General features: G+C 40.2%; 1 protein-coding gene across 1 annotated transcript; it reads right to left on the bottom strand.

Annotated features, from left to right (window-relative positions):
- Positions 1 to 541: 541 nt before the first annotated feature.
- On the bottom strand, positions 542 to 20289 carry CUNH5orf63 (chromosome unknown C5orf63 homolog). The gene is made up of 4 exons (XM_004737435.3): positions 20224 to 20289; positions 5983 to 6103; positions 2332 to 2388; positions 542 to 1174 (listed from the first exon to the last, which is right to left on the bottom strand). Exons 2-4 carry the CDS (start codon positions 6094 to 6096, stop codon positions 998 to 1000), a joined length of 348 nt encoding a protein of 115 aa, XP_004737492.1. The 5' UTR covers positions 6097 to 6103; positions 20224 to 20289; the 3' UTR covers positions 542 to 997.
- Positions 20290 to 20676: the final 387 nt, after the last annotated feature.

The following is a 20676-nucleotide window of genomic DNA, read 5'->3' as shown; positions in this document are numbered from 1 at the left end:
CAAGTGACTCACAATATCCAAATTCATTACAATAGTTCACAAAAGAATTTCATTATAGATGAAATTACAGTGATGTGATTTTAAGAGGAAAAGGCCATTTTGTGTTTAAATGAATCCACCGCTATATTGTTTGAACTTAACTAAATATAAATTGAGGTACACAACTACAGTTTTAACATTTTACATAAAATAGTGAAAAATACTGTCTTTAGATGACATATCTGTCCAATTATGTTCAGAAGTGAATTTTCTCCAAGATATTAAAACCTGATACTATCTTACAATTTGAATTAACTCAATTGATGACAAGCGAATAACTATCAAAGGCAGCCCTCAAATATTATGAATCAATTCACTGACTACGTGGGAAGCATGTTGAGATTCTTATACACATTTTGGAGGTTTAAGTCTTTCTTTTGTTTTTCTCAAATGAAGCCATTTTGACTAAGATAATTATTCTCTTCTACCCTCCCCAAAAAATGAATTCTAATTTTAAACAGGTATTATTAAATCCCACTGAAATAGGCTTCATGCAGATGTATTTGTTAAAACACCCCTTTATTGACTGTGCACAGTTATTAACAATTCACATTTTACTTTATCTACTGAGTGGAAGAGCATTTATTCTTTCATTAAAAAGTTAAGCCCTTAGGGCAGCAGCAGGGATGCAGAGCCTTCTCCTATAAACTGCACTGTCCAGTGAATGTAAAATGCTTCCATATTAATACAAAAGGGAAAAATAAATAAAACAAGTGCATTTCCCCCATCCTCCATTATCCGCTTGCTGCTGATATGCTCCTGTCATTTTAATAAAATGCCAGCATGTAAACAGTTTCTACACTGTTCCCATACTTCCATCAGTCAGAAGAGTAATGTAACCTTTTATTTATTGGGCACCACCTAGTTCAGAACTTCTGTAGGGCTGGGCAAGGCCACTGTCAAAGTCTTTAGGAAGATGCCATCTGGACAGAGTGGGTGGCGGATCATGAAGGCATCCTCAGCATCCAGCACCTTGCTGCTCAAGTTTTTGGAGCTGCTTTTCAAGTTTTGAGATGTCTACTCGATGCATCATCAGAAACTGGCCATTCAAGTGGAAGACAGGGATGTCAAATTTATACCTTTCATACCAAGCAGAGTTTCCTGGAAGTGTGATGTCCACCTCCTGTAAAATAACCTGAAATGGAGACAGACTAAAGCTCTGTATTTTAGAGAGCACAGAATGATACAACAGGCACAGTGCCAATCTGATGTCCAGATGAGCTCTCATGCTGAAGGGTTTTGCTGTTGTCTGCCTGTCTGAGGTCCCAAGTGAACTCATGTCCCTGATTTCCACAACTTGACTGATTTCGTTATATTCCTTAACTCTCAGTTTTGCTGTTTTTCTATAATACCTATTACATTCACTGTCGGGTCACTACTCCATTCCCAGTGAAATAAAATATGTCCCAACTGGGAAGCTGAGGAATCAGGACACATGCACTTTGCACGTAGGGATAGGAAGGGCATCATGGTTCGCTACAGGAGAACACTTCCATGGAAATGACAAGAGGAAGATAAAATGAATGGGGACACAAGTTTAAAGAAAGCATGATATTGCACCTGCTAGTTAGCTTTGGTTCATATTAAGAGTCAGAGTAAGAAAACCAGTACTGCTCAGAGAAAAACACTTAGGGGTAATGAGTTATGTGGAAATTAGCACTGAAATCTCTCTCTGAAGAACAGAAAGAAAACTTAAATGAAAAATCATTTAATCTTTTCCCAAAGAAAGGATCCAGGCAGATAATCTACACCACATACGCTATCCATTCCATATACATAAAGGCACACCACTGTATTTATGCAGGTTTCCCCTGCTTTTCGAAAGCACTCATCAGGCCACTTGGCTGTTACAAAAGACCTACATTAGTACCTGTTTTGCTAATGGAAAAAATCTGAGGACTTTTGCTTTTATGAAAAAAGATGAAAAATGAAAATAGTGTTCAGTGTTGGTTTTGCCGTTCTGGAAGCAGTGCCTACACTGAGCAGTGAGAGTGGCACCACCAAGCTCCTTCCCTTGGGGCCCTCTTGCAGCATCGCAACACTAAGCCCCTAGAGCTTTGAACTGTGTGAGCATCTGTGCTTTATCTCAGTTTATTCTGTGTATGCATCAGCAAGAAATGTCCTAAAGTACCAGAAAAGCCTGAGAGAGGTTATTTCTTGGGTCTGGGAATGATAAAAAAATTTTTTTCATAAATGAATGTTAATTGCTTCTTTGCTTCACTCCACTTGGGCATGTGAAGGTTGGATAGGAATGCTCTACTTTCGGAGAGTGGAGGGGGAAACCGGTATTACCCTGTTTTTGTAGGGCTCCAGTATTTCCTTGGCTTCATCACAAAGGGGGCATGGATCCTACAGGAAGGAAAAAATAAAGCCATTAAATTCAAAGAATGGCATGTAGCCTGACAAAAACCACAAGAAGTAGATTATACTTACTTTAAAGGATATGCTTTTTTTTTTAAACCAGGTTAATTATACTGTTTTTTTTCCAAAGCAAAACATTGCCATAGAATCTTATAAATAGCTAGTGTTTCATATAAGTGGGCTGTCAGCATTTTTTAGTTGTTCTGCTTTGATTTTTCACCATAAATAAATCTATTTATACATATATGTATACACATATATAATAAATTTAGATGCTTACCTTTGTTACACACATACATGTAGAAACCGATCACATATACATCCACATACATCTAAATGTATTACATACATGAATATGTAGATACATACACATATACTACATTTAGATGCTTACATTTTTTGTCACTAGCTTTATCTGATGGATATCAGGGAAGATTATTTTTCATTGATTTATAATCGTAGGGCTTTGTCCTTCCTGTGACAGGAACACTTTTCTGGCCTGGCTGACATCACCAGAATCGCTTAAAGTCTATTTTGAAATGGAGGCATTGAGCTTTGCCTGCCTGTTTTTCCTCATCGGTCCACAGGAATAAACTCATTGAGATGAAGTTAAATAGTGATTGCCCCACCAAAAAAAGGGAGAAATCTCTATTTACTTCAGGTGATGATAGTACCAACTCTTTAATAGTCTGCCTGTTTTCTCATTGCAAGTGTCAGCAGTAGCCTTCCCAGGTTAATTCTCTGCCCGAGGAACAAGCAAGTTTTAGTGCTGGTTGTTTGTATTCTTGAACCATCCAGTGGAGAAGTGTTTTGAGAATGCTGTGGATCTTTGGCAGATTTTAAAATCTCAGCTCTAGACTCTAGGAACAGCTACTAGCTATAGGTTCTCTTGCATGAGCTCAAAATAGACTCACCATTACCGATGCTTATATAAAACCTGCTTTTTAACATGACAGGAAGAGGTAAGCTGTTATGTAAAAGAAAGGCCCCCTCCTCCAGTTTAACTCCCAGCTTGTTTTGAAATAAGGACCCAGATCATCAAAAGGCAGTTTTTCTTCATTAGGGTCTTTCTGGCCCTAACTTCCTGGTGCAGAGAATTAGGCTCATCATTTATTATGAGCACCATCAAGAAACAGATTATGGATAGTCTGTGATGTTTTAAGAGAATCACATTGAAATTTTCTAAGAAAGTTTCAAAAAGTCAACAGAAGATTTTAAAAAGCAAAAGTTGTTAGAAAAAGAACAAGCTAAAGAAGTACCAAATATACCAACATTTTGCTTTTATGTTAAAAAAAAAAACAAACTTCAGTTGAACCTAGATCACATTTTCTGTTTTGTTTTTGTAAACATGGACATTGGGGCACATTATTTTGTATATATGTATTTTTATTAGGAAAGGTTCATCAACATTTAAAGAGGCCTATGAACTGAAAAAGGATTAAGACTCAGTGGTCTGGACCATTAAAACTTTCTTCTCTAGGATTTTCCACAGCACCAGCAGAGCAGGTACTTACTGTATCCCTAGAATGGAAAGGACGTTCATTGGGTTAGCCATCCCACTCCCCTTTCTGGTAGGAAGAATGTTGTGATTTTGCTGAGTGATTTTGCTGACTGTGGCTGACTGAATCCCTGAACAAAAAGGGTAGAACACTTGACTTAGGCTGAGACAGTCAGTGTATCATATCCCTCTTGACCACAAATGGCTCAGAGATTGGCCAATCTTATATACCTAGTGACACATACCAAGGATTCAATACAAATTTTAAGCTAAATGAAAGATTAGTGTAGCTTCCCCCTCCCCAGATGTCTATGGCTAACTTGGCCATTATTCAAACTGAAAAATAATGCATAATAGTTAGGCTGAGTGAGCACCACTAGCCTTAAGGGATTATTTTATTTTTGTGGCTAATTCTCATATGCATTTCTCATATGTAGACATAGATAATCAATTATTTTTATTCCATAATTTCCAATAATACAATATATACTATGGATATGAAAAGCAGTTTAGATTAACTATTTGCAATAAGAAATTCAATTTTTAAAAACTATTTTTAAACTTTGTTATTAGACAGCCATCAGATATTTTAAGATTGCTAAAGATTGTCTGAAATCTGAAAAACATATTAAACAAGACAAGTTTTTTTGCTTGAATTGGGAATATTATTCCCTGAGGTTAAATGTTACCCCGTCCTTTCTTTTTTTTTTTTTTTTTAAAGATTTTATTTATTTATTTGACAGAGAGAAATCACAAGTAGATGGAGAGGCAGGCAGAGAGAGAGAGGGAAGCAGGCTCTCTGCTGAGCAGAAAGCCCGATGCGGGACTCGATCCCAGGACTCTGAGATCATGACCTGAGCCGAAGGCAGCGGCTTAACCCACTGAGCCACCCAGGCGCCCTACCCCGTCCTTTCTTTTTTTTGATTATATATCACACAAAGTAATGTTAACTAGTAAAAGGAAATCAGTGATATTTATATTACAAGTTTCAGGGGAAAAAAGCTCCTAAAAATTTTCAACTTTAAGTTGATGAACCTTTCCTAATAAAAAATGTTCAATTTTAAGTTATGGCTTAAAACTCGTGTTAGGGATATGAAAACAAGGACAGTTGTACTTGTCAATCCTTGTTATTTGTGGCTTTCATATTTGCAAATTTGCCAGTTACAAAAATCTATTTGTAATCCCAAAACCAATATCTGTGGCACTTTTGTGGTTATCTGCAGACATTCGAGGATATGCACAGAACAGTGAAAAATCTGAGAGTGCACATTGCCAGCGGAGGTCGAATGAGACAATGATCTGACTTACTGTTTCAGGTCTCACACTTGTCAACAGGTGTCCTTTTCCTGATCCACTGGGTGTCATGCTTTTTGCATTTTTGTGTTTTTTATTGATTTGGCTATTTAGAATGGTCCCCATGTAGAGGGCTGTGTAGTGTTGTGCAGTGTTTCCAAGCATAAGAAGGCTGTGATGCGCCTCGTGGTGAAAATACTGTTAGATAAACTTTGTTCAGGCATGAGATATGGTGCTGTTGGCCCTGAATTTGGTGTAATGAATCAACAATACATAGTAAATAAAGTATCTTTAAACAGAAACATATGCCAGACAAGGCTAGTATTGATCAGCTGACAATATGTGGCCAGCAGCTCACTGGAGTCTAACCATAACCTCCCCTGGGAGCACTGGTTTAGTTCACTAAATTAGTTCACTAATTCAGTGTTTGTGGTGACTTTATGGAACACAGCCATCACAAGAATTAATTGTGTTTCTAAGTGATGTATTTATAAACATCATCTCTCTTTTGATCGTTCTTCCTTCCAATGCAGGGATTGGGAGACTATTAAATATATTAGTTTTCCAACTGAAAAGTGTGAGACAATGAGGCATGTGGGTAGAAACCAGGGTTAGTACCATTGTAACTGCTACTATGAAGTTGGGGGACAGGTCTGAGGACAGCGTATTCCATTGCTTTCCTTTCAGCATTTCCCCATCCCTCTTCTTAAATGTACAACTTTCTTCAGACAACAATTGAACACTTTTTTTTTTTTTTTTTGAAGTAGTAATTTTACTTTTTAACTCTGTACCTTTGTAAATAAGGTCAGCACAGGAAGAACAGTCTTCGAGGCAGAGAGATTTCTCATGAGGAGTTGAAGGGAGTATTTGGCAAGATGCATGCTATTTCCTTGAAACCAGAGCATCTTAATTCTGCCAAAAGAAAAATAGACCAATAAACTTATGTGCCCTAGATTTTGCTGTTTATAATATGAACAGTAAGCTGCAAGCCTATGATGGAATTTGATGACTTGAGAATTGCTTCTTGGACTCCAGGAGTGTCAGAGAGGCCCAGATGTTTGGCAAGTCTCCATGATGCCTCAACATTCACTGTATTCCAAACAAAACAGAACTTAGAATGGGAAAATATCCATATTTATGGATGAGCTGTGTGCCTATTCACTTGGGTTCTGCAGGCAAACTGCATGGGTTTGTTAATTTGAATACAAAATTAAATTTCACCTGCAGATTGTGCCAGCATCCTGATGATTCCCTATAATGGGGAGGTTTCCTGAGATGGTTCTTATCTGCAGAGATAGCTTATCTTCTTGGCAAGCATTCAACAACACAGAGCCACCTTCATGGTAAAGGAACAGTAAGTAAGGAGCACAAATCCCCAAATGACGGTTAAGGTTGTCACTTAGGAGATCCATGCCTCACTCTGCTGCAAAAGATGGGGAAATACAGATTGTACTAAGAGGACCTATAGGGGAGAGTTGGGTTGAGTTGACTTGTCAGGAGCAAAAATCTACTCAACTCCTTAAGTATTTTAAAAGGAGATTGCCATCATTTTTAAAAACATATACAAGTGTACTAGTGTTACTACTGGAGATACTCCAACACGAACAGCTTGGTAATAGCAGCATGTCAAACACTAGGCTTTGAAGCTCCCTCATCTTGCTTCTTTGCTCGACATAAGACAGCCTACTTATTCCTATTCTATTGAGCCTCCAGCTTTGTCCTTAAAACTACAGATATGATAATTTCACTTTTAAAACACATATGCACTGTTGACTTTATCATTTATCAATATTCTCAAAATGAATTCATTCCTGGGATCTTCATTTCTTAACTTTGCTTTCCAACTTCATCTCACTTTCCCCTCCCTTTTCTTGGCAAGTGGCAGCCACAAAGATTCCCTTTCTGTTCCTTGAATACCTAAAGATCATTTCTTTATCAGGATCTCTGTACTTGCTGTCCTTATGCATGAAAAGCTCTTCAGTAGCTTCCCCTCATTTGGCCTGGGTCATGCCTTAGTGACGACCTTACCAAGGTTGGCCAGCCCACCATGCTCCATTCTTATGCCTTGCTACGGTTTTATCTTTTACTGCCTCAAATGGCTTTACCTCTGTCCCCCTCTATTATAGTGTGACTTCCATAGGAGCAGGTACTTGTTTGCCCCAGTATCCCTGAGCATCTATAATTAAGTTGGCACACAGTAGGTATTCAGATATTTGTTTGAATATTTGAAGTATTGGAGTGAACCGTTCTCCACCTTTTTAGTCTCCCCTCTAACCCTAACCAGACACTCAGTGTGCACAGCAGTCACCAACTAAGCATAGCTCATGTTATAACTAAATGTTAGTATTCTTCAGGGTGTCCATAAGACTGTGGGCCAGGGCCCTACAGTTGGTCCCAACCCCTTCACCACCACCTCTGATCTCTGCTCTCCGCAGAGCATGACTATATTAATAATGTGCTAATCTCTAGTGCTGACTAGGCTTCTTAGTGTAAGATTAGCTTTAAACTCATTTCAAACAGAATGATACGATTTTAGAGAAAAATACCAGCCCTATCAAACTAGTGTAAAGACCATAGGACAAAAAGATTGGATTCTGATCTGTGAAAACAATAATCTTTCCTTCACTCTTAAACTCATAGCCTTCCACTTCTCCCTGGATCTCCCTGCTAACTGAATGATCTCGATAACACATAAAAGGGAATGTGATGAGCACTTTGCAATGATCTGCTACCCACCATTATTCCAAGATGGAAAATAGATCCATCTACTTCCAAACACGCTGTGCTACTCTCAATTAAGTTTTAAACCCTGGTATACACATTTTTTATAAATTAAGCAGAATCAGCAACTCCAATAGGTAAATGTGGTCAGAGACGACAGCTTCTAAGCATGGCTTTGTCTACACAGGATATGAATGAGGAGGGAAGGTAGACTACTAGCCGTTTTTACACTGGGTAAAAATTTTTGCATCCTTGGTTTTGGGAAAGCCCTATAATCACAGTGGCACATCTTCCTAGGGAATAGAATTAAAGGAGCTGTGCTATAGGGGAGAAAGAAAACAAAAAATTAGTTTTGTTAAAGACAGAAAGATAGTTCTTGGAAATGAGAAGGATTGAGCCCTTTGTGGCAGTGACCTAAGACAACCACCAGGATAGTGAACCACAGGTGCATGCTTTTGGTGGAGGGATTTAAGATTTATTGATGTCTGGCTGGTAAGGAAAGGAGAACTTACTGCTTTTTCCTAGCCGAGTTGAGACTGAGGTGTTAAGGCTTTAAAAAAAAAAAAAATTCACATTCACAAAGGAAATCTGCTTCAGTATTTCCAACATGACAAAACACAGCATGTGGTCTTGGTTGCACCCAAGACAAATAAAACCTGTCATAGTAAACAGAGTTGCTATTCATTCCAGATTTGCTGGAATATTTGTTAACCCAACCCAGAGAGCAGAGTCTTCAGTGATGCTGCAACGATTCTATTTAAAATTAGTTCTCTTTCCACTGTTAGACCTACTTCCACCTTTTCCCATATATTTAATCACTTAAACATGGCACATCTGTTTATGGAGAAATGCATTAGCATTATGCAGTTTTACTACCTGCATATTTTCCGAATGTCCTAAGGCACATGCATTTTACCACATTGTTAAATTAACTTCTTTCTTTGTAAGCACTGTATTAGAATATTATATTAGAGTATGATATTTAAAAAGCTCCCTATACCTCTCCTGGGCAGAAATAAGATCTGAAGTCTAAAATTCTGAACACAGGAGTCCGGTCAGTTCTAGAAATAAACGAAAAATGATACACCCCATTTGCCACTGCATCATACTCTTCTTAGAATATTTTACTAACTCTGTAAACCCTAACACTATTGCTGTCAATGTCACACTCAGTGAATCATGCTTTCTTGAAGTAAAATCTTAATACAGGCTACTCTGTCAATGTGACATTTTCATTAGTTCTATTATTTTTGAGCAGTATCTCAGCATTATAAAAAAATACTCTGAAAGGCAGTTTCTGCCTGGTAGCTCATGACTTGGGAGAGGACAACACCTTTTTGATTATGTCATTGAATTTAGTCATGAAACTTGTGTCCTTACTACACACAGACACAATTTCATCCTTTGTATTTTGTTACATGCCTCTGTGATATGAGCAAAAAGAGCTGTGTTCATAATATCAAAGAAGCACAAATGGGTCACCTTTGTCATGGACAAAAAAAAAAAAAAATGTAAAAGGCATAAGACTGGATTTAGAATGTGCCTAAAACAAATTCCACAGCCTAACAATAAAGATGGTGACTCCTGCTGTTTCAAGTCCAGGCTGCTCAGAGGCGTGGATCAGCCACACAGAGAAAGGGAATGCTGGCTTTTCAACAAACTGAGGCTGACTCCAGTGGGCTTTATGGCAGAATCAAATACAACATGGGGGAGGACTGATTGGACCCATTCAGCCCTCCTTGAAGCCAAGATAAGGAAGATAACTTAACTTTATAGCATTTCCCCTGTGAGGCACTCAAGGGCATACCATTAAAGCAACTGATTACAGTACAGAGAGAAGCCAGGGTCGTTTGAGTCTTTATTAAGGATTATTCATTTCTTGCATGAGGAGCTGCCCAGACTAGGGCTGCATATCACTTATGTAGGGCCCCTGGATTCTTCAAACACTGCATGTGTCTGATTAGAAGAGAAACAACATTGTTCTCGCTTGAGTAGAGAAACTGACCTTCACTGACCAGAATTTTTATTCATACAAAGCATCCTTTGGCACGCCGAATCTCCAGGCTCACATGATCCCTCATCAGTAAGCTGCAGTGTTAGTTCATGAGCATAATGAAAAAGTCTATATAAGCCCAGGTACTGCCTTGGTTATTAACAGGTAATGTTGGAGCTTCACAAGAGTATAATGTAAATTTAATGCTGAGCTGACATTAACCAAACACTATTATAGTAGCTCCTGCTGAACGTGTGTTCCATGAGGAGAGGCTCAGGGCTTCCGTTTAGTCATCTGTGCCATATGAGATGTTAAGCCCTCATTTCACATTCATTACCATCTAAGTTAATGTTTCTATTTTTACCCAAGTGACTAGAAACACTTGTGTGTACGCACGCATGCACACACACACATATACCACACACCTCTACTGGGAACAAAAGCCCATCATTCTAGATTACTGAAAATTTATGTAATGAGATGAGGCTGCTCTTAGCAGACTTGTCTGGGTCACTGGGCTCAACCTAATGCAGGGAAACAGGAACACATGTTGCCACCCCAGGGCCCCTCTGTCTCCCCTTTGTCCAAACCTCCTCTTCTCCCAAACAAGTGGGAGCCTAGCCTGGGATTTGGGTGACAAGGAGAGGCAGCATTAAGGGACATCCCCAAAGCTGAAAATGAAGCAGATACTATGACGTGTCAACTCCAAGGAGCTAAGCAGGGCAAGAATGAGGCTACAGAATAGAAAGAAACAGGGAGTGGGACGCTCACTCACTGGCATAGGTGGGATCGCAGGTGCTTTTCTAGCTCTGTAGCCTCTGCAGCCAGAGGACCAGGCCAGGGGGACTGCCTGAGAGGTGGAGCCAGCTGAGACAAGATGTCGCAACAAAGATCCAAGCCAACCACCCACCTATAGGCCCACTTGTACATGGTGTCGTGCTCAGCTTCATTCTTTCTTTATTTAAATTGAGGTATAATTAACATAACATTTTAATTAGTTTCAGGTGTACAAACATGATTCGGTATTTATATATATTGTCAGACAATCACCACAGCTTCATTCTGACCATAGAGTTCGACTGCTGATTTGATCTCACATAACACATGAAACCATGAGTAGCCCTACATCATGCCCCAGACCTGGGGAGCAGGAAACAGCTTCTCACAACACACAGCCATCTCACTCCCTGTAGCTTCTATTTCCAGATTTCAGTGCCAACAGGTTTGTTCACCGTACAGGGGCCAGAGAAGGCAGTAGAAAATCAATCCCAGAAAGGAATGACTGGTCATATGAGTGCTTAGGAACAAAACCCTATTTTCTTTCCCTTCAAATTATTACCATGACAGTGAGATTTCCAAGTGTCTGGATGTCTCTATTCCACTGTTTATACTCAATGGTGCTACGTTAATTTGCATTCAACACACTGTTCTGTTAAGTTCTTTAACTGTTTGAAGGGTGGGCATTGCCAAGACACTAAGATTACCATTTCACTGAAGGTTTTCTTTTTCTTTTTCTTTAAAGATTTTATTTATTTATTTGATAGAGAGACCTCACAAGTAGGCAGAGAGGCAGGCGGGGGCGGGGGGGAAGCAGGCTCCCCACCGAGCAAAGAGCCCGACGCGGGGCTCGATCCCAGCACCCCAAGATCATGACCTGAGCCGAAGGCAGAGGCTTTAACCCACTGAGTCACCCAGGCGCCCTTCACTGAAGTTTTTCAACTCTACCACTTAATATGTTTGTTCTGTCCCTGTACCTCACCTCCTTCAAATTCTCTGTAAAATTAAACCTTTTTTTTTTTTTCTTCATCCTGTTTGGTGTTTAGGCCATTTCTTGCCCTCCAAATAAAAGTCACATGGAGAAGTCACGTCCACATACTAGATGCAAGCAACAGGAATAATAGAAGAAATACTTCAGTGGATTCAGGAGAAGGTAGTTCAGTTCTAAACTGGAACAATATAAATACAGGAGCGATTGCAACCATGACATCTAATGTGCACCTTTAAATGCTATAAGAGAAAGGAGGGTACTGTGAGCTGAGGTCAGAGGTGGTTTCACAAGAGTAAGATCCCAAATCATCTAGGATTTGGGTATGTCCAAAAAAGGGGAAACAATTCTAAAGATGGTGTGAGACACAAAGGTGTTGAAGGAGTACCATGGTCTGTCTGATGGGAGGCACTGTAGGGTTTTGAACGAGAGAGTGTTGTGATAAAAGCAGTGTTTTGGAAAACTGATCTAGCAGCAGCATGCAGGATGGACGTCAGAGGAAAGAATGGAGGTGGGAAAGAGAGAGATCGTTTAGGACAGCCTGGATGTGGGAGGAGAGTCACCTATTTATTCCATAATTATCTGATGTTTTCCATGTGTTAGAGGCTCTTATAGGTGCCAGGTGCAGTGGTGACCGGGAAAGCAAGGTACCTGTCCTCCTGGGGTCCGTATTCCAGTGATATTAAATCGAACAGTATCAGAGAGTGACAAGTAGAGGAGAGGGAGTAGACAAGGTGGCGTGATGGTAACTGAGGCAGGTCCTTGAAATAAGTACTCTGGGCTGGTGTCAGGTTTGCTGGGACTAAAGGCTAAGAAGATGTAAAAATCTGAAGTAGGAACATTTTGGAGAGAGGAATAGTAAGTGCAAAGGCTTTAAGGTGAGGACAACCTGAACTTACTGGAAGAAACGAACAGGACCATATGGCTGGAGCAGAGTAAATAGTGGCAGGAGACAGGGCTCAACAATCATCTGTGGGGTCACATCACCTAAGTACTCACAGGCCATGTTGAGATTTTAATTACAATTAGATTTAGAAGAAGGAGGTGACATGAATCTCATATACATTCTATTTTGTTTATTTATTTATTTATTTTTAAAGGGAATGCAAGCAGGGGAAGTGGGAGAGGGAGAAGCAGTCTTCCTGAGGAGCAGGGAGCCTAGGTTTGAACCTAGGACCCTGGGATTATGACCTGAACTGAAGGAGCCACCCAGGCACCCCTTACATACATCCTAAAAGATTACTTGAGGTGCTGTGTAAAGGTGGATTGCACGGTTGGGGGGCAGGGACCCTGTTAGAAGGCCACTGCAGTGGTCAAGGTAAGAAAGGATAGTGCTGTGGACAATGACAGAAACGGGGCCAACAGATCTTGGCCATGAACTGGATGTGAGAAATTGAAGATGCAGTAAGGACAATTCTAGTTTGGGCCTTGAGCCTCTGGTGGGTGGCAGAGCCATTTACTAAAATGAGAACAACTGAGGCAGAAATAGATTGAAGAGTATACAGGACTGAGAGCTCCGTTAGGGACAAGTTGGAGCTCATGGAGAGAGTGGCATATACAGGTTTAGTATTCAGGAGAGGAGCTAGGGCCGAAGACAAAAATTTGAGACTCCGTCAGTTTAGGGACTGTATTTACAGCTTCGAAACCAGATGAGATAATCTAAATAATACAGAGAAGGAAGACGGCACAGGACAGATCTCTGAGGCAATCCAACATTTAGAAGTTGTGTTGAGCAAGCGGAAGGAAAGGCTGGTGAGGTACAATGCAAACTAGAAAGGAGTGTCATCACAGAAGCCAAGGGAAAAAATTGCTTCTAGAATGGGAACGGGGTGGTGGAAGAATCTACCACAAATCAGATGGGATGAGTCTGAGAGTGCTTCAAAATAATGAAATCTTCTAACCAAAGCCTACCCTTAAAGTGAACTGCCTGTCTGGTTTTTGCCTAAAATAACACCTTAACTAAAAGTGGTTATTTCTAGTGAGGATGGAGGCAGTGCGTTGGAGAAGAGTGAAGGCAAAAGTTGATTGGGTATCTTCAAAAGAGATAATGAATGTGAAAATCTCCGTATCAGTTACAAAGCAGAATAGAGAAATCAGCTTTAACATTATTACTAAAATAATGCTAAAAGTAAGGCATTGTTATTAATAATGATAATAATAAGGAGCGCCTGAGTGGCTTAGTCATTTGAATGTCCAATTCTTGATTTCAGCTCAGGTCATGATCTCAGGCTCATGGGATCAAGCACTGCATCAGGCTCCCTGCTCAGGGGGAATCTGCTTGAGATTCTCTCTTTCTCAAATAAATAAATAAATATTTTAAAAAAGCAGTTATGATGATGGTTCTCTTGACTGAAATGTGCTTTTACTGGCCTCAAAAGTAAGATTTAAATCTCTACTATAGCAATCTCAGAAATAGGGAATTGCAAAACTGAAAAATATTTCAAATAGAAGTCGCTGAAAATTTCAGACTATGGGTATTACTTAAGTAGGAATTTCTGAGTATATCACTGATTAAGAACCAACATATTTATCTTCTCAGGATGTCACTAAGTCCATCTAAGTTGCTAATATCTTGGCATCCAGTACTGGCTTAGCTTCCTTAGGCTTCAGAAAATTACAGAACAGGACACTGAAATCTAGTTTTCAAGGAGTCAAGGTTTCCCTTTGATAGGTTTGGGACAAACCCTTCCAGTTGCCCTTCGCAATACTTGCCATTATATGTTCAAAGATTAAAAAATTCATCCATTTTACCAGTTGAGGACATCAACCCATGTACATCAAACAAGCCACCTAGGTAATGGTAAAGTTGGATTTTATTGATTGTCTTTCAAGACAAAACTTATTTCAAAATAATTTTGAATAACTTCTGTAGAGTGGTCAAAATAAATGTTATGTAAATGTAAATAAACACAGCTCCTGCTAAATCATCAGTCAGGCGAATTAAGTACCAATGGTAATTCCTCATTTAGGAGTTTGAGAGTCACTCCTCATACAGTTTCAGTAGAAATTCAGCATGTTTGAATTCCTGTGTGCATTTTTGGGTGAGGATTTTATAAATATAAACCCCAAAGACAGGCAACTGCCCCTTGTTAGTTCTGAAATGCTGGGCAGTTCCTCATCTGCTTCAGCTTCATCAGCTGCACAACAGAGTTGCTAGTCCTTGCCCTGTTCTCTCAATCGATAGAGATGGGGAGAAACTGTGCCCAGAGGCTTTGATGTCAAATGTCCTGCTGATCGGAGAAGGGGCTTCACACACTGAAGAAATGCCATGGCCATAGCCCAGAGCTTTGGAAGTCCCCAGAGAATCTGAAGTAGTTTGCAGCTGTGGGAACCTAAAATGCTAGACCATCTAAAGAGGACCAAAATTCACACAGAGATCCAGGCAGAGGTGTACAGGCGCTTGCTCGCTGCACACTTGCTTCTCAAGCTCCTCAGTCATAATCAGGAAGCCCTATCATCCAAAAAGACCCAGTAGGGGAGGTGATGTTAGCCTTGCCAGGGCACTCATCTTGCAGCTGAGCATCTGAGATGGAAAAGCGCCTCCAAAGGGGAATGATGTATTTTTCTCTTACTGTTTGACACATTTAAAAAATATTTTTTTAACAACAAACCCTCATCATCTCTGCATTCTTCTCCATATCCAGAAGCACCCCTATGTTTGCCTCGTAAGATGACAAATGTGAAGTGGAAGGGGAGAAGAATCTTTAGTGTAAACAAGAGTTTGTTTTAGAATCTTTGGACCTTAGCAGTCACACTTTCCACATCATTGCTTTAGTAATGGGCTTGGTGCACATGAAAATGTCAGGGGAGGGTCTCCAGAAAAACATTCAGCTGAGAAAACGATAATGAAGATGCTAATCATAAAAAGTAGTGTACTCCTACTACACACTCCCTCTAGAACCCCAGGCGTCCAGAGACGATTCTGGACTACTTCCTGTTAACACAGTAGGGCTAGCACACATTGCACCCCTCCTCTCATCCCAAAGACACCGACTCAGCATTTGGCCTTGAGCCAAAGAGGCATATTCTGAATTCAGAGTTGCAGCAATGTTCAGTACAATTACAACATAATGGCTGCAAAGCTGTTCCTGAAAGCCAAGAAAACCTGAATAATGTGGTTGGGTTATATCATACATGAGGGCTTAATAGAGTTAAAAACCAATTTGAAAATTCCTTCATTCCATAAAGATGGCATTAAGATGAGGGCAAAATCATTCTAGTTCAAGGGATGGGAACAAAGTGCATAAGGACTTACGCTGACTCCTTTCCACATTATCCTTCTTAACTAAAATGACCATCCCCTTTGAAGATATCTCTGGTATTTAATGCTGACCCAGAAAGAAGGCAATTTCATTAAAACGTCTTAGTTTTATTGTAACCAGCTAGTAATGCCAGTTTCCTTGCTATTTACAAAGCACACAATCCCATTTCCAAAAACAACTATTTGCAATTCAAAATCTGCCCACCCAGGCAAGGTCATCCATTCATCACTAATACCCCTACCATTTCCAATTCACCTTGCCAAAGAGATGGATTTATCTTCATGACCACACAAGACCTGAAAGATTTTTCATTCATTTTTAGCCATTTTGTAGCAAATGACTTTGGAAACTTTGAATTACTAAATCTGAGCATTTTCTTCGACTTGTGATACCAACAATACCTAGGCCTGCTCAATCTGAATGTTGGGGACCATATTCTCTTGAGGTCGTGCACCCACAACTCTCAGTGATGTCAGATTCTACAATCCTCGGATCCCATTCTGTTACTTAACACGTATGGGATGTCTTAATATTTTGGAAGTGGGAAGTGACTTCAAAGATCTCCTTGCATTATGGATAAACTAATGTCTTCCTGAAACCTTTCATACTGCATATTTTGGTTCATCTTTCTGTATTTTTTCCTTGAACAATGGCTTATTTTTATACATAATGAGACCAAAACAGAATTTTCAGAACTACAAGGAATCTCCAAGTTCAACCTCCTTCCTTTAAATTAAAAACAAAAACAAAAACAACCCTCAGAAAGCTTTATACATAAATCCTCAGCATACCAAACAACTGGTAGCACATTGTGTTTAAAGATTAATTTAAGGATGGAGAGTGAGGAAAGCCTCTGCTTCAGATAGCAGAATTCTTTTATTTTAAGAATGAGGTTCTGGTCTCTAAATCTAAGAAGATACAGATTAATTTCATTTTTGAACATGGAGTAACAGAGCTGAACTTAGATCTCTTTTTTCCCACTCTCATGTCCTAGGCTGACTCAGCTGACTGAATTTCCATTAAATAACACTATCCTTTCTCTTGGCTGACTGGAAGAACTATCTGTTTTAAAAAGTAAAGAGTTAAAAAAATCAAATAATTCAATCTCATGTCCTTCCTCCTGACTAAACTAGAAGCCATTTCCCCGTGATTAGTATGAAAAAGTACAGGAACAACGAAAGGAAGTTCATTTGTTTCCAGGAGTAATGTTCTGGTTTCTGCTGCAGTCCCACTGGCAACAGAAGGAAGCAGTGTGTTCCACAAGCCTGCCCCATTATAACACAAAAAGCTGTCAGTTTTGAACTCCTTGGGAATTTGAGCAAAGCAGAAAAGATGAGAGTGGCTTTCTTACAATATTATTTGGGCAACCTAGCCTTAAAATAGTGACCATACATAGATTGTCTCTCCTTAAGGAAGGATCAAATGAAGGTATTAGTGACCTAGGTAAACTCGTAATTTGGTATACCTTCACAAAGACAGTCTTCATGTATTTGCTCAACAAGTCTTTGGGTGAGGAGTTGAGCATGGAAGGCCTGAATGGAGGGGGAGACAGGGCTCCCGAAGCCATTCAACAGAACTCAGGCCCTATAGCTGATCAGGACATAGCTCCTTGGAAGATAGTTTGGTGACTATCTGCAGATTCTCAAATATGCATTTCCCTACTCCAAGCTGTTGATCAAGGTGTTAGTAACTGCAGTACTTATAACTGTATCTAGTAAGCTCTTGAAAGGTTAATGTTTTTAATCTTGAAAGGTTAATGTTTTATATAATCCTTTTCTCTACCTGTTGTATTCCCAATCATATTATAGATCCAATCGCCTTTCAGGGACACTGTGTTTTCATTTCTGTGGCATATACTGAGTGTTTGCAATGCGTCAGGGACTGTGCCAGGTATAGAAATATAAGAGTGATTAAGATCCTTTCCCTGCCCTTTAGGACCTTACACCTTGCACAGAAGAAAAATTTACAAATACAGTACTGCAGTGGTGAAGCCTATAGCAGTTAAATGGTTATTACCAGATACTAAGGGTGAAATGCTCTGAAATCCTGGGTGATGGATATTTTCTTAAAGTAGAAGGTATCTTGAATTTTGCCTCTATCTCTAGAAACCTTATCTTTGGTAAAGATTAGAATAAAAAGAATGATGTTTCCATGCCTCCAGGTTCCTGTAACTGGAACTGGAATATTAGGGATGTGGGATAATGATCTATGAGATACTCAGCCCAAACATTTCATTTTGCATATTCTTTCTCAAATGATTTTGTCCCTGAACTTGCTATGTGATATTACTAGGGGAAGGATGAAGGAAGCCTGCCTAGTCCCTGCTACCTGTGTGGATCCCTGGATCCAGATGGTTTCTCCCCTTCAAAATAATTGCAAACAAGATTAAAACTGCATGCAGGAACAATCCCAGCAGGCTTCTGGTTTCCTATGATGTATACTCCTTTAATAAAGCAGTGGCAAAATTAGATTTAAAATAAGGAACATAAAAAACCTTCATACTTGTACCATATTACCTCAGGGTCCTGCTATATGTGAAACACCAAACCCTGGCATTAGAGTAACTGAACGCATCAGCCAGCTAGAATATGCACACATTATGAAATACAAAAACTTAAAAAAATAACTTATTTTGAAGGCATATCTCCACATTGCCTCCAGGTACTTAAGAGTACAAGAGAGCCAGACATCTGGGATAAAATAGAAATACAGTCCAATAAATTCCCGAGTTGGAAAATCCTCATTTCTATTACCTTACCTGCCATCAATCCATCTAAATAAAACCACACAGCCACATTTTCTTCTAGTGAAGGAGACAAAAATAATATTGATTCTTCCTCAGCAGGCCGCCACTACTGACCACAGAAAGTATGAAGAAAGAAAATCTGGGGAGACTGCCTGTCTAAAGCACCAGCCCCACCAATCTTAATTTTCCCAACAGGAACGTTCTGGTTCCACACAATTCTTTGGCAGAACGGGACTCAGGTTATCAGGCTATGATGTTTCACACAGAACCATGACTTAGTTGGGCCTTACCCTGATGTTACAGTGATCACTTAGTATTTCCAGAGAGACTTTTTTCCCCAAGTGTTTCAAATCTCACTGTATGTAGCTCCAAATATTGAAAAATATTGGTTAGAGAGTTTCATATGCATTTTCATAAGCTATTCTTCATATAATTAGTAAATTAAGGGACTACGGCCTATAACAGCTACCTCAACTTGTACAGTGGCATGCACACTGAGACACTGGTGCAGTGGCTGCTTCACCAATGCAATGTGTAGATACAGGAGCCCTGCTTATATTGGGAAATGTGCTAGAAAGTGTTGGAGGTATAATAGGTTCTAGACACTATTCCTATCCTGGAGGAGTTTATAGCTTGGGATCAAGCTGGGCCATACTGTGTGTTGTGTGTATATATACATATACATATATACACACACATATACATATATACACACACACATACACATATATATTTAAAGTACCCTACAATATGAAGTACTACATGAAATAATATTAAGAAACAAGAACAACTATTATCCTGGCAAAAACCTTGTTAAAGACCGTATTAGAAACAGGCACTTGCCTTTTCCCATTAGTAATTTCGCTGGGAATTCTTTACCTCTGGACTTACTAAAAAAAAATTCTATGAGCTGGTTTTTATCAGGAGTGGCCGACAAGGCTAAGTATTTGTTGAGAATTGTCTCTGATTTATTCTCACGTTGTTCACCACCCAGGGGGATGCTTTTGCCAGTAAAGCAGAGAGGAGATTCCCAAACCGCGGGACTCAACAACGTTTCCTACAGCACCTTTCAACCTTTTCACCCCCAGTTAAAGGTCAACATGGCTGCTCAAAAAGATTTATTTAAAAAGGCATCTCAGCGGCCTGCCAATTGAGATTATATTGCCACTTCACAGAATTCAATTAAACCGCGGATGGGGCTTCTGTGAAACACTGGAATTAGCGTGAAACTGAGATGCTTCCTGCTTCCTCTTAAAAAGCTGCCTTGTCCCGCTCATTATTTTGTTCCCTTCCCAGAGCGCCATCAGTTGTGCGGCGCGCGCGCGCGCACACAGACACACACACACGCACACAAATGCCTATAATCTCCCCCCCGGAGGTTCATGGATTTATGGCTCTCGGTTTAATTAAATTCCCTCTAACGACAATCGAAATTGGCAGCTTGCACTCCAGCGAAAGGTTCGCGTGCCCCGCTTCCCGCCCCAGCGCCGGCTCCGGGCTGGGACCAGAGCTCCCACTCCCCGCCGCCAGGCCGCCCGCACCCACCTGAGCCGGCAGCCGGCTACGTCGACGCTTCCGCTCCGACCCCGGCACTTCCGCCCGGACCGGCCCAGATCCCGCCCCGTAGCTCTCACTTCCGGCCCAGCAAGCCAGGCTTCGGGCGGTCCTCTCGGGGTCGCACAGCCAAGCCGGTCGCCCGTTTCTACAAGTGTTTCAAGTGTTTCTACAAGTGGGCCACCTCTGGGCAGTTTCTCAGGAAAAGAGAGACGCAGTAACGAAGGCCAAATGTTAAAAAAAAAAAAAAGGTTCCTAGCCTGTTTGGGGACCACTTAATAAGGAGCCAACTTTGAAAATGGGCAGTTCAGGCTTTTAACTCTAACCTGTGTTCATTCACTCATTCATTTAATGTTGAGTGCCTCCCTCCCCTTGGTCCCTGCTGAGCTAGGTTATGGGGAAAGAGGTCATGAAACTGGCAGCTGTCCTCTTCCCAAACTTAAG

The sequence above is a fragment of the Mustela putorius genome, unplaced genomic scaffold (assembly GCF_011764305.1).
Source record: "Mustela putorius furo isolate JIRA1106 unplaced genomic scaffold, ASM1176430v1.1 tig00000145_pilon_pilon_pilon, whole genome shotgun sequence".
Classification (NCBI taxonomy): Eukaryota; Metazoa; Chordata; class Mammalia; order Carnivora; family Mustelidae; genus Mustela; species Mustela putorius.
This window is presented reverse-complemented; position numbering and strand designations above follow the sequence as displayed.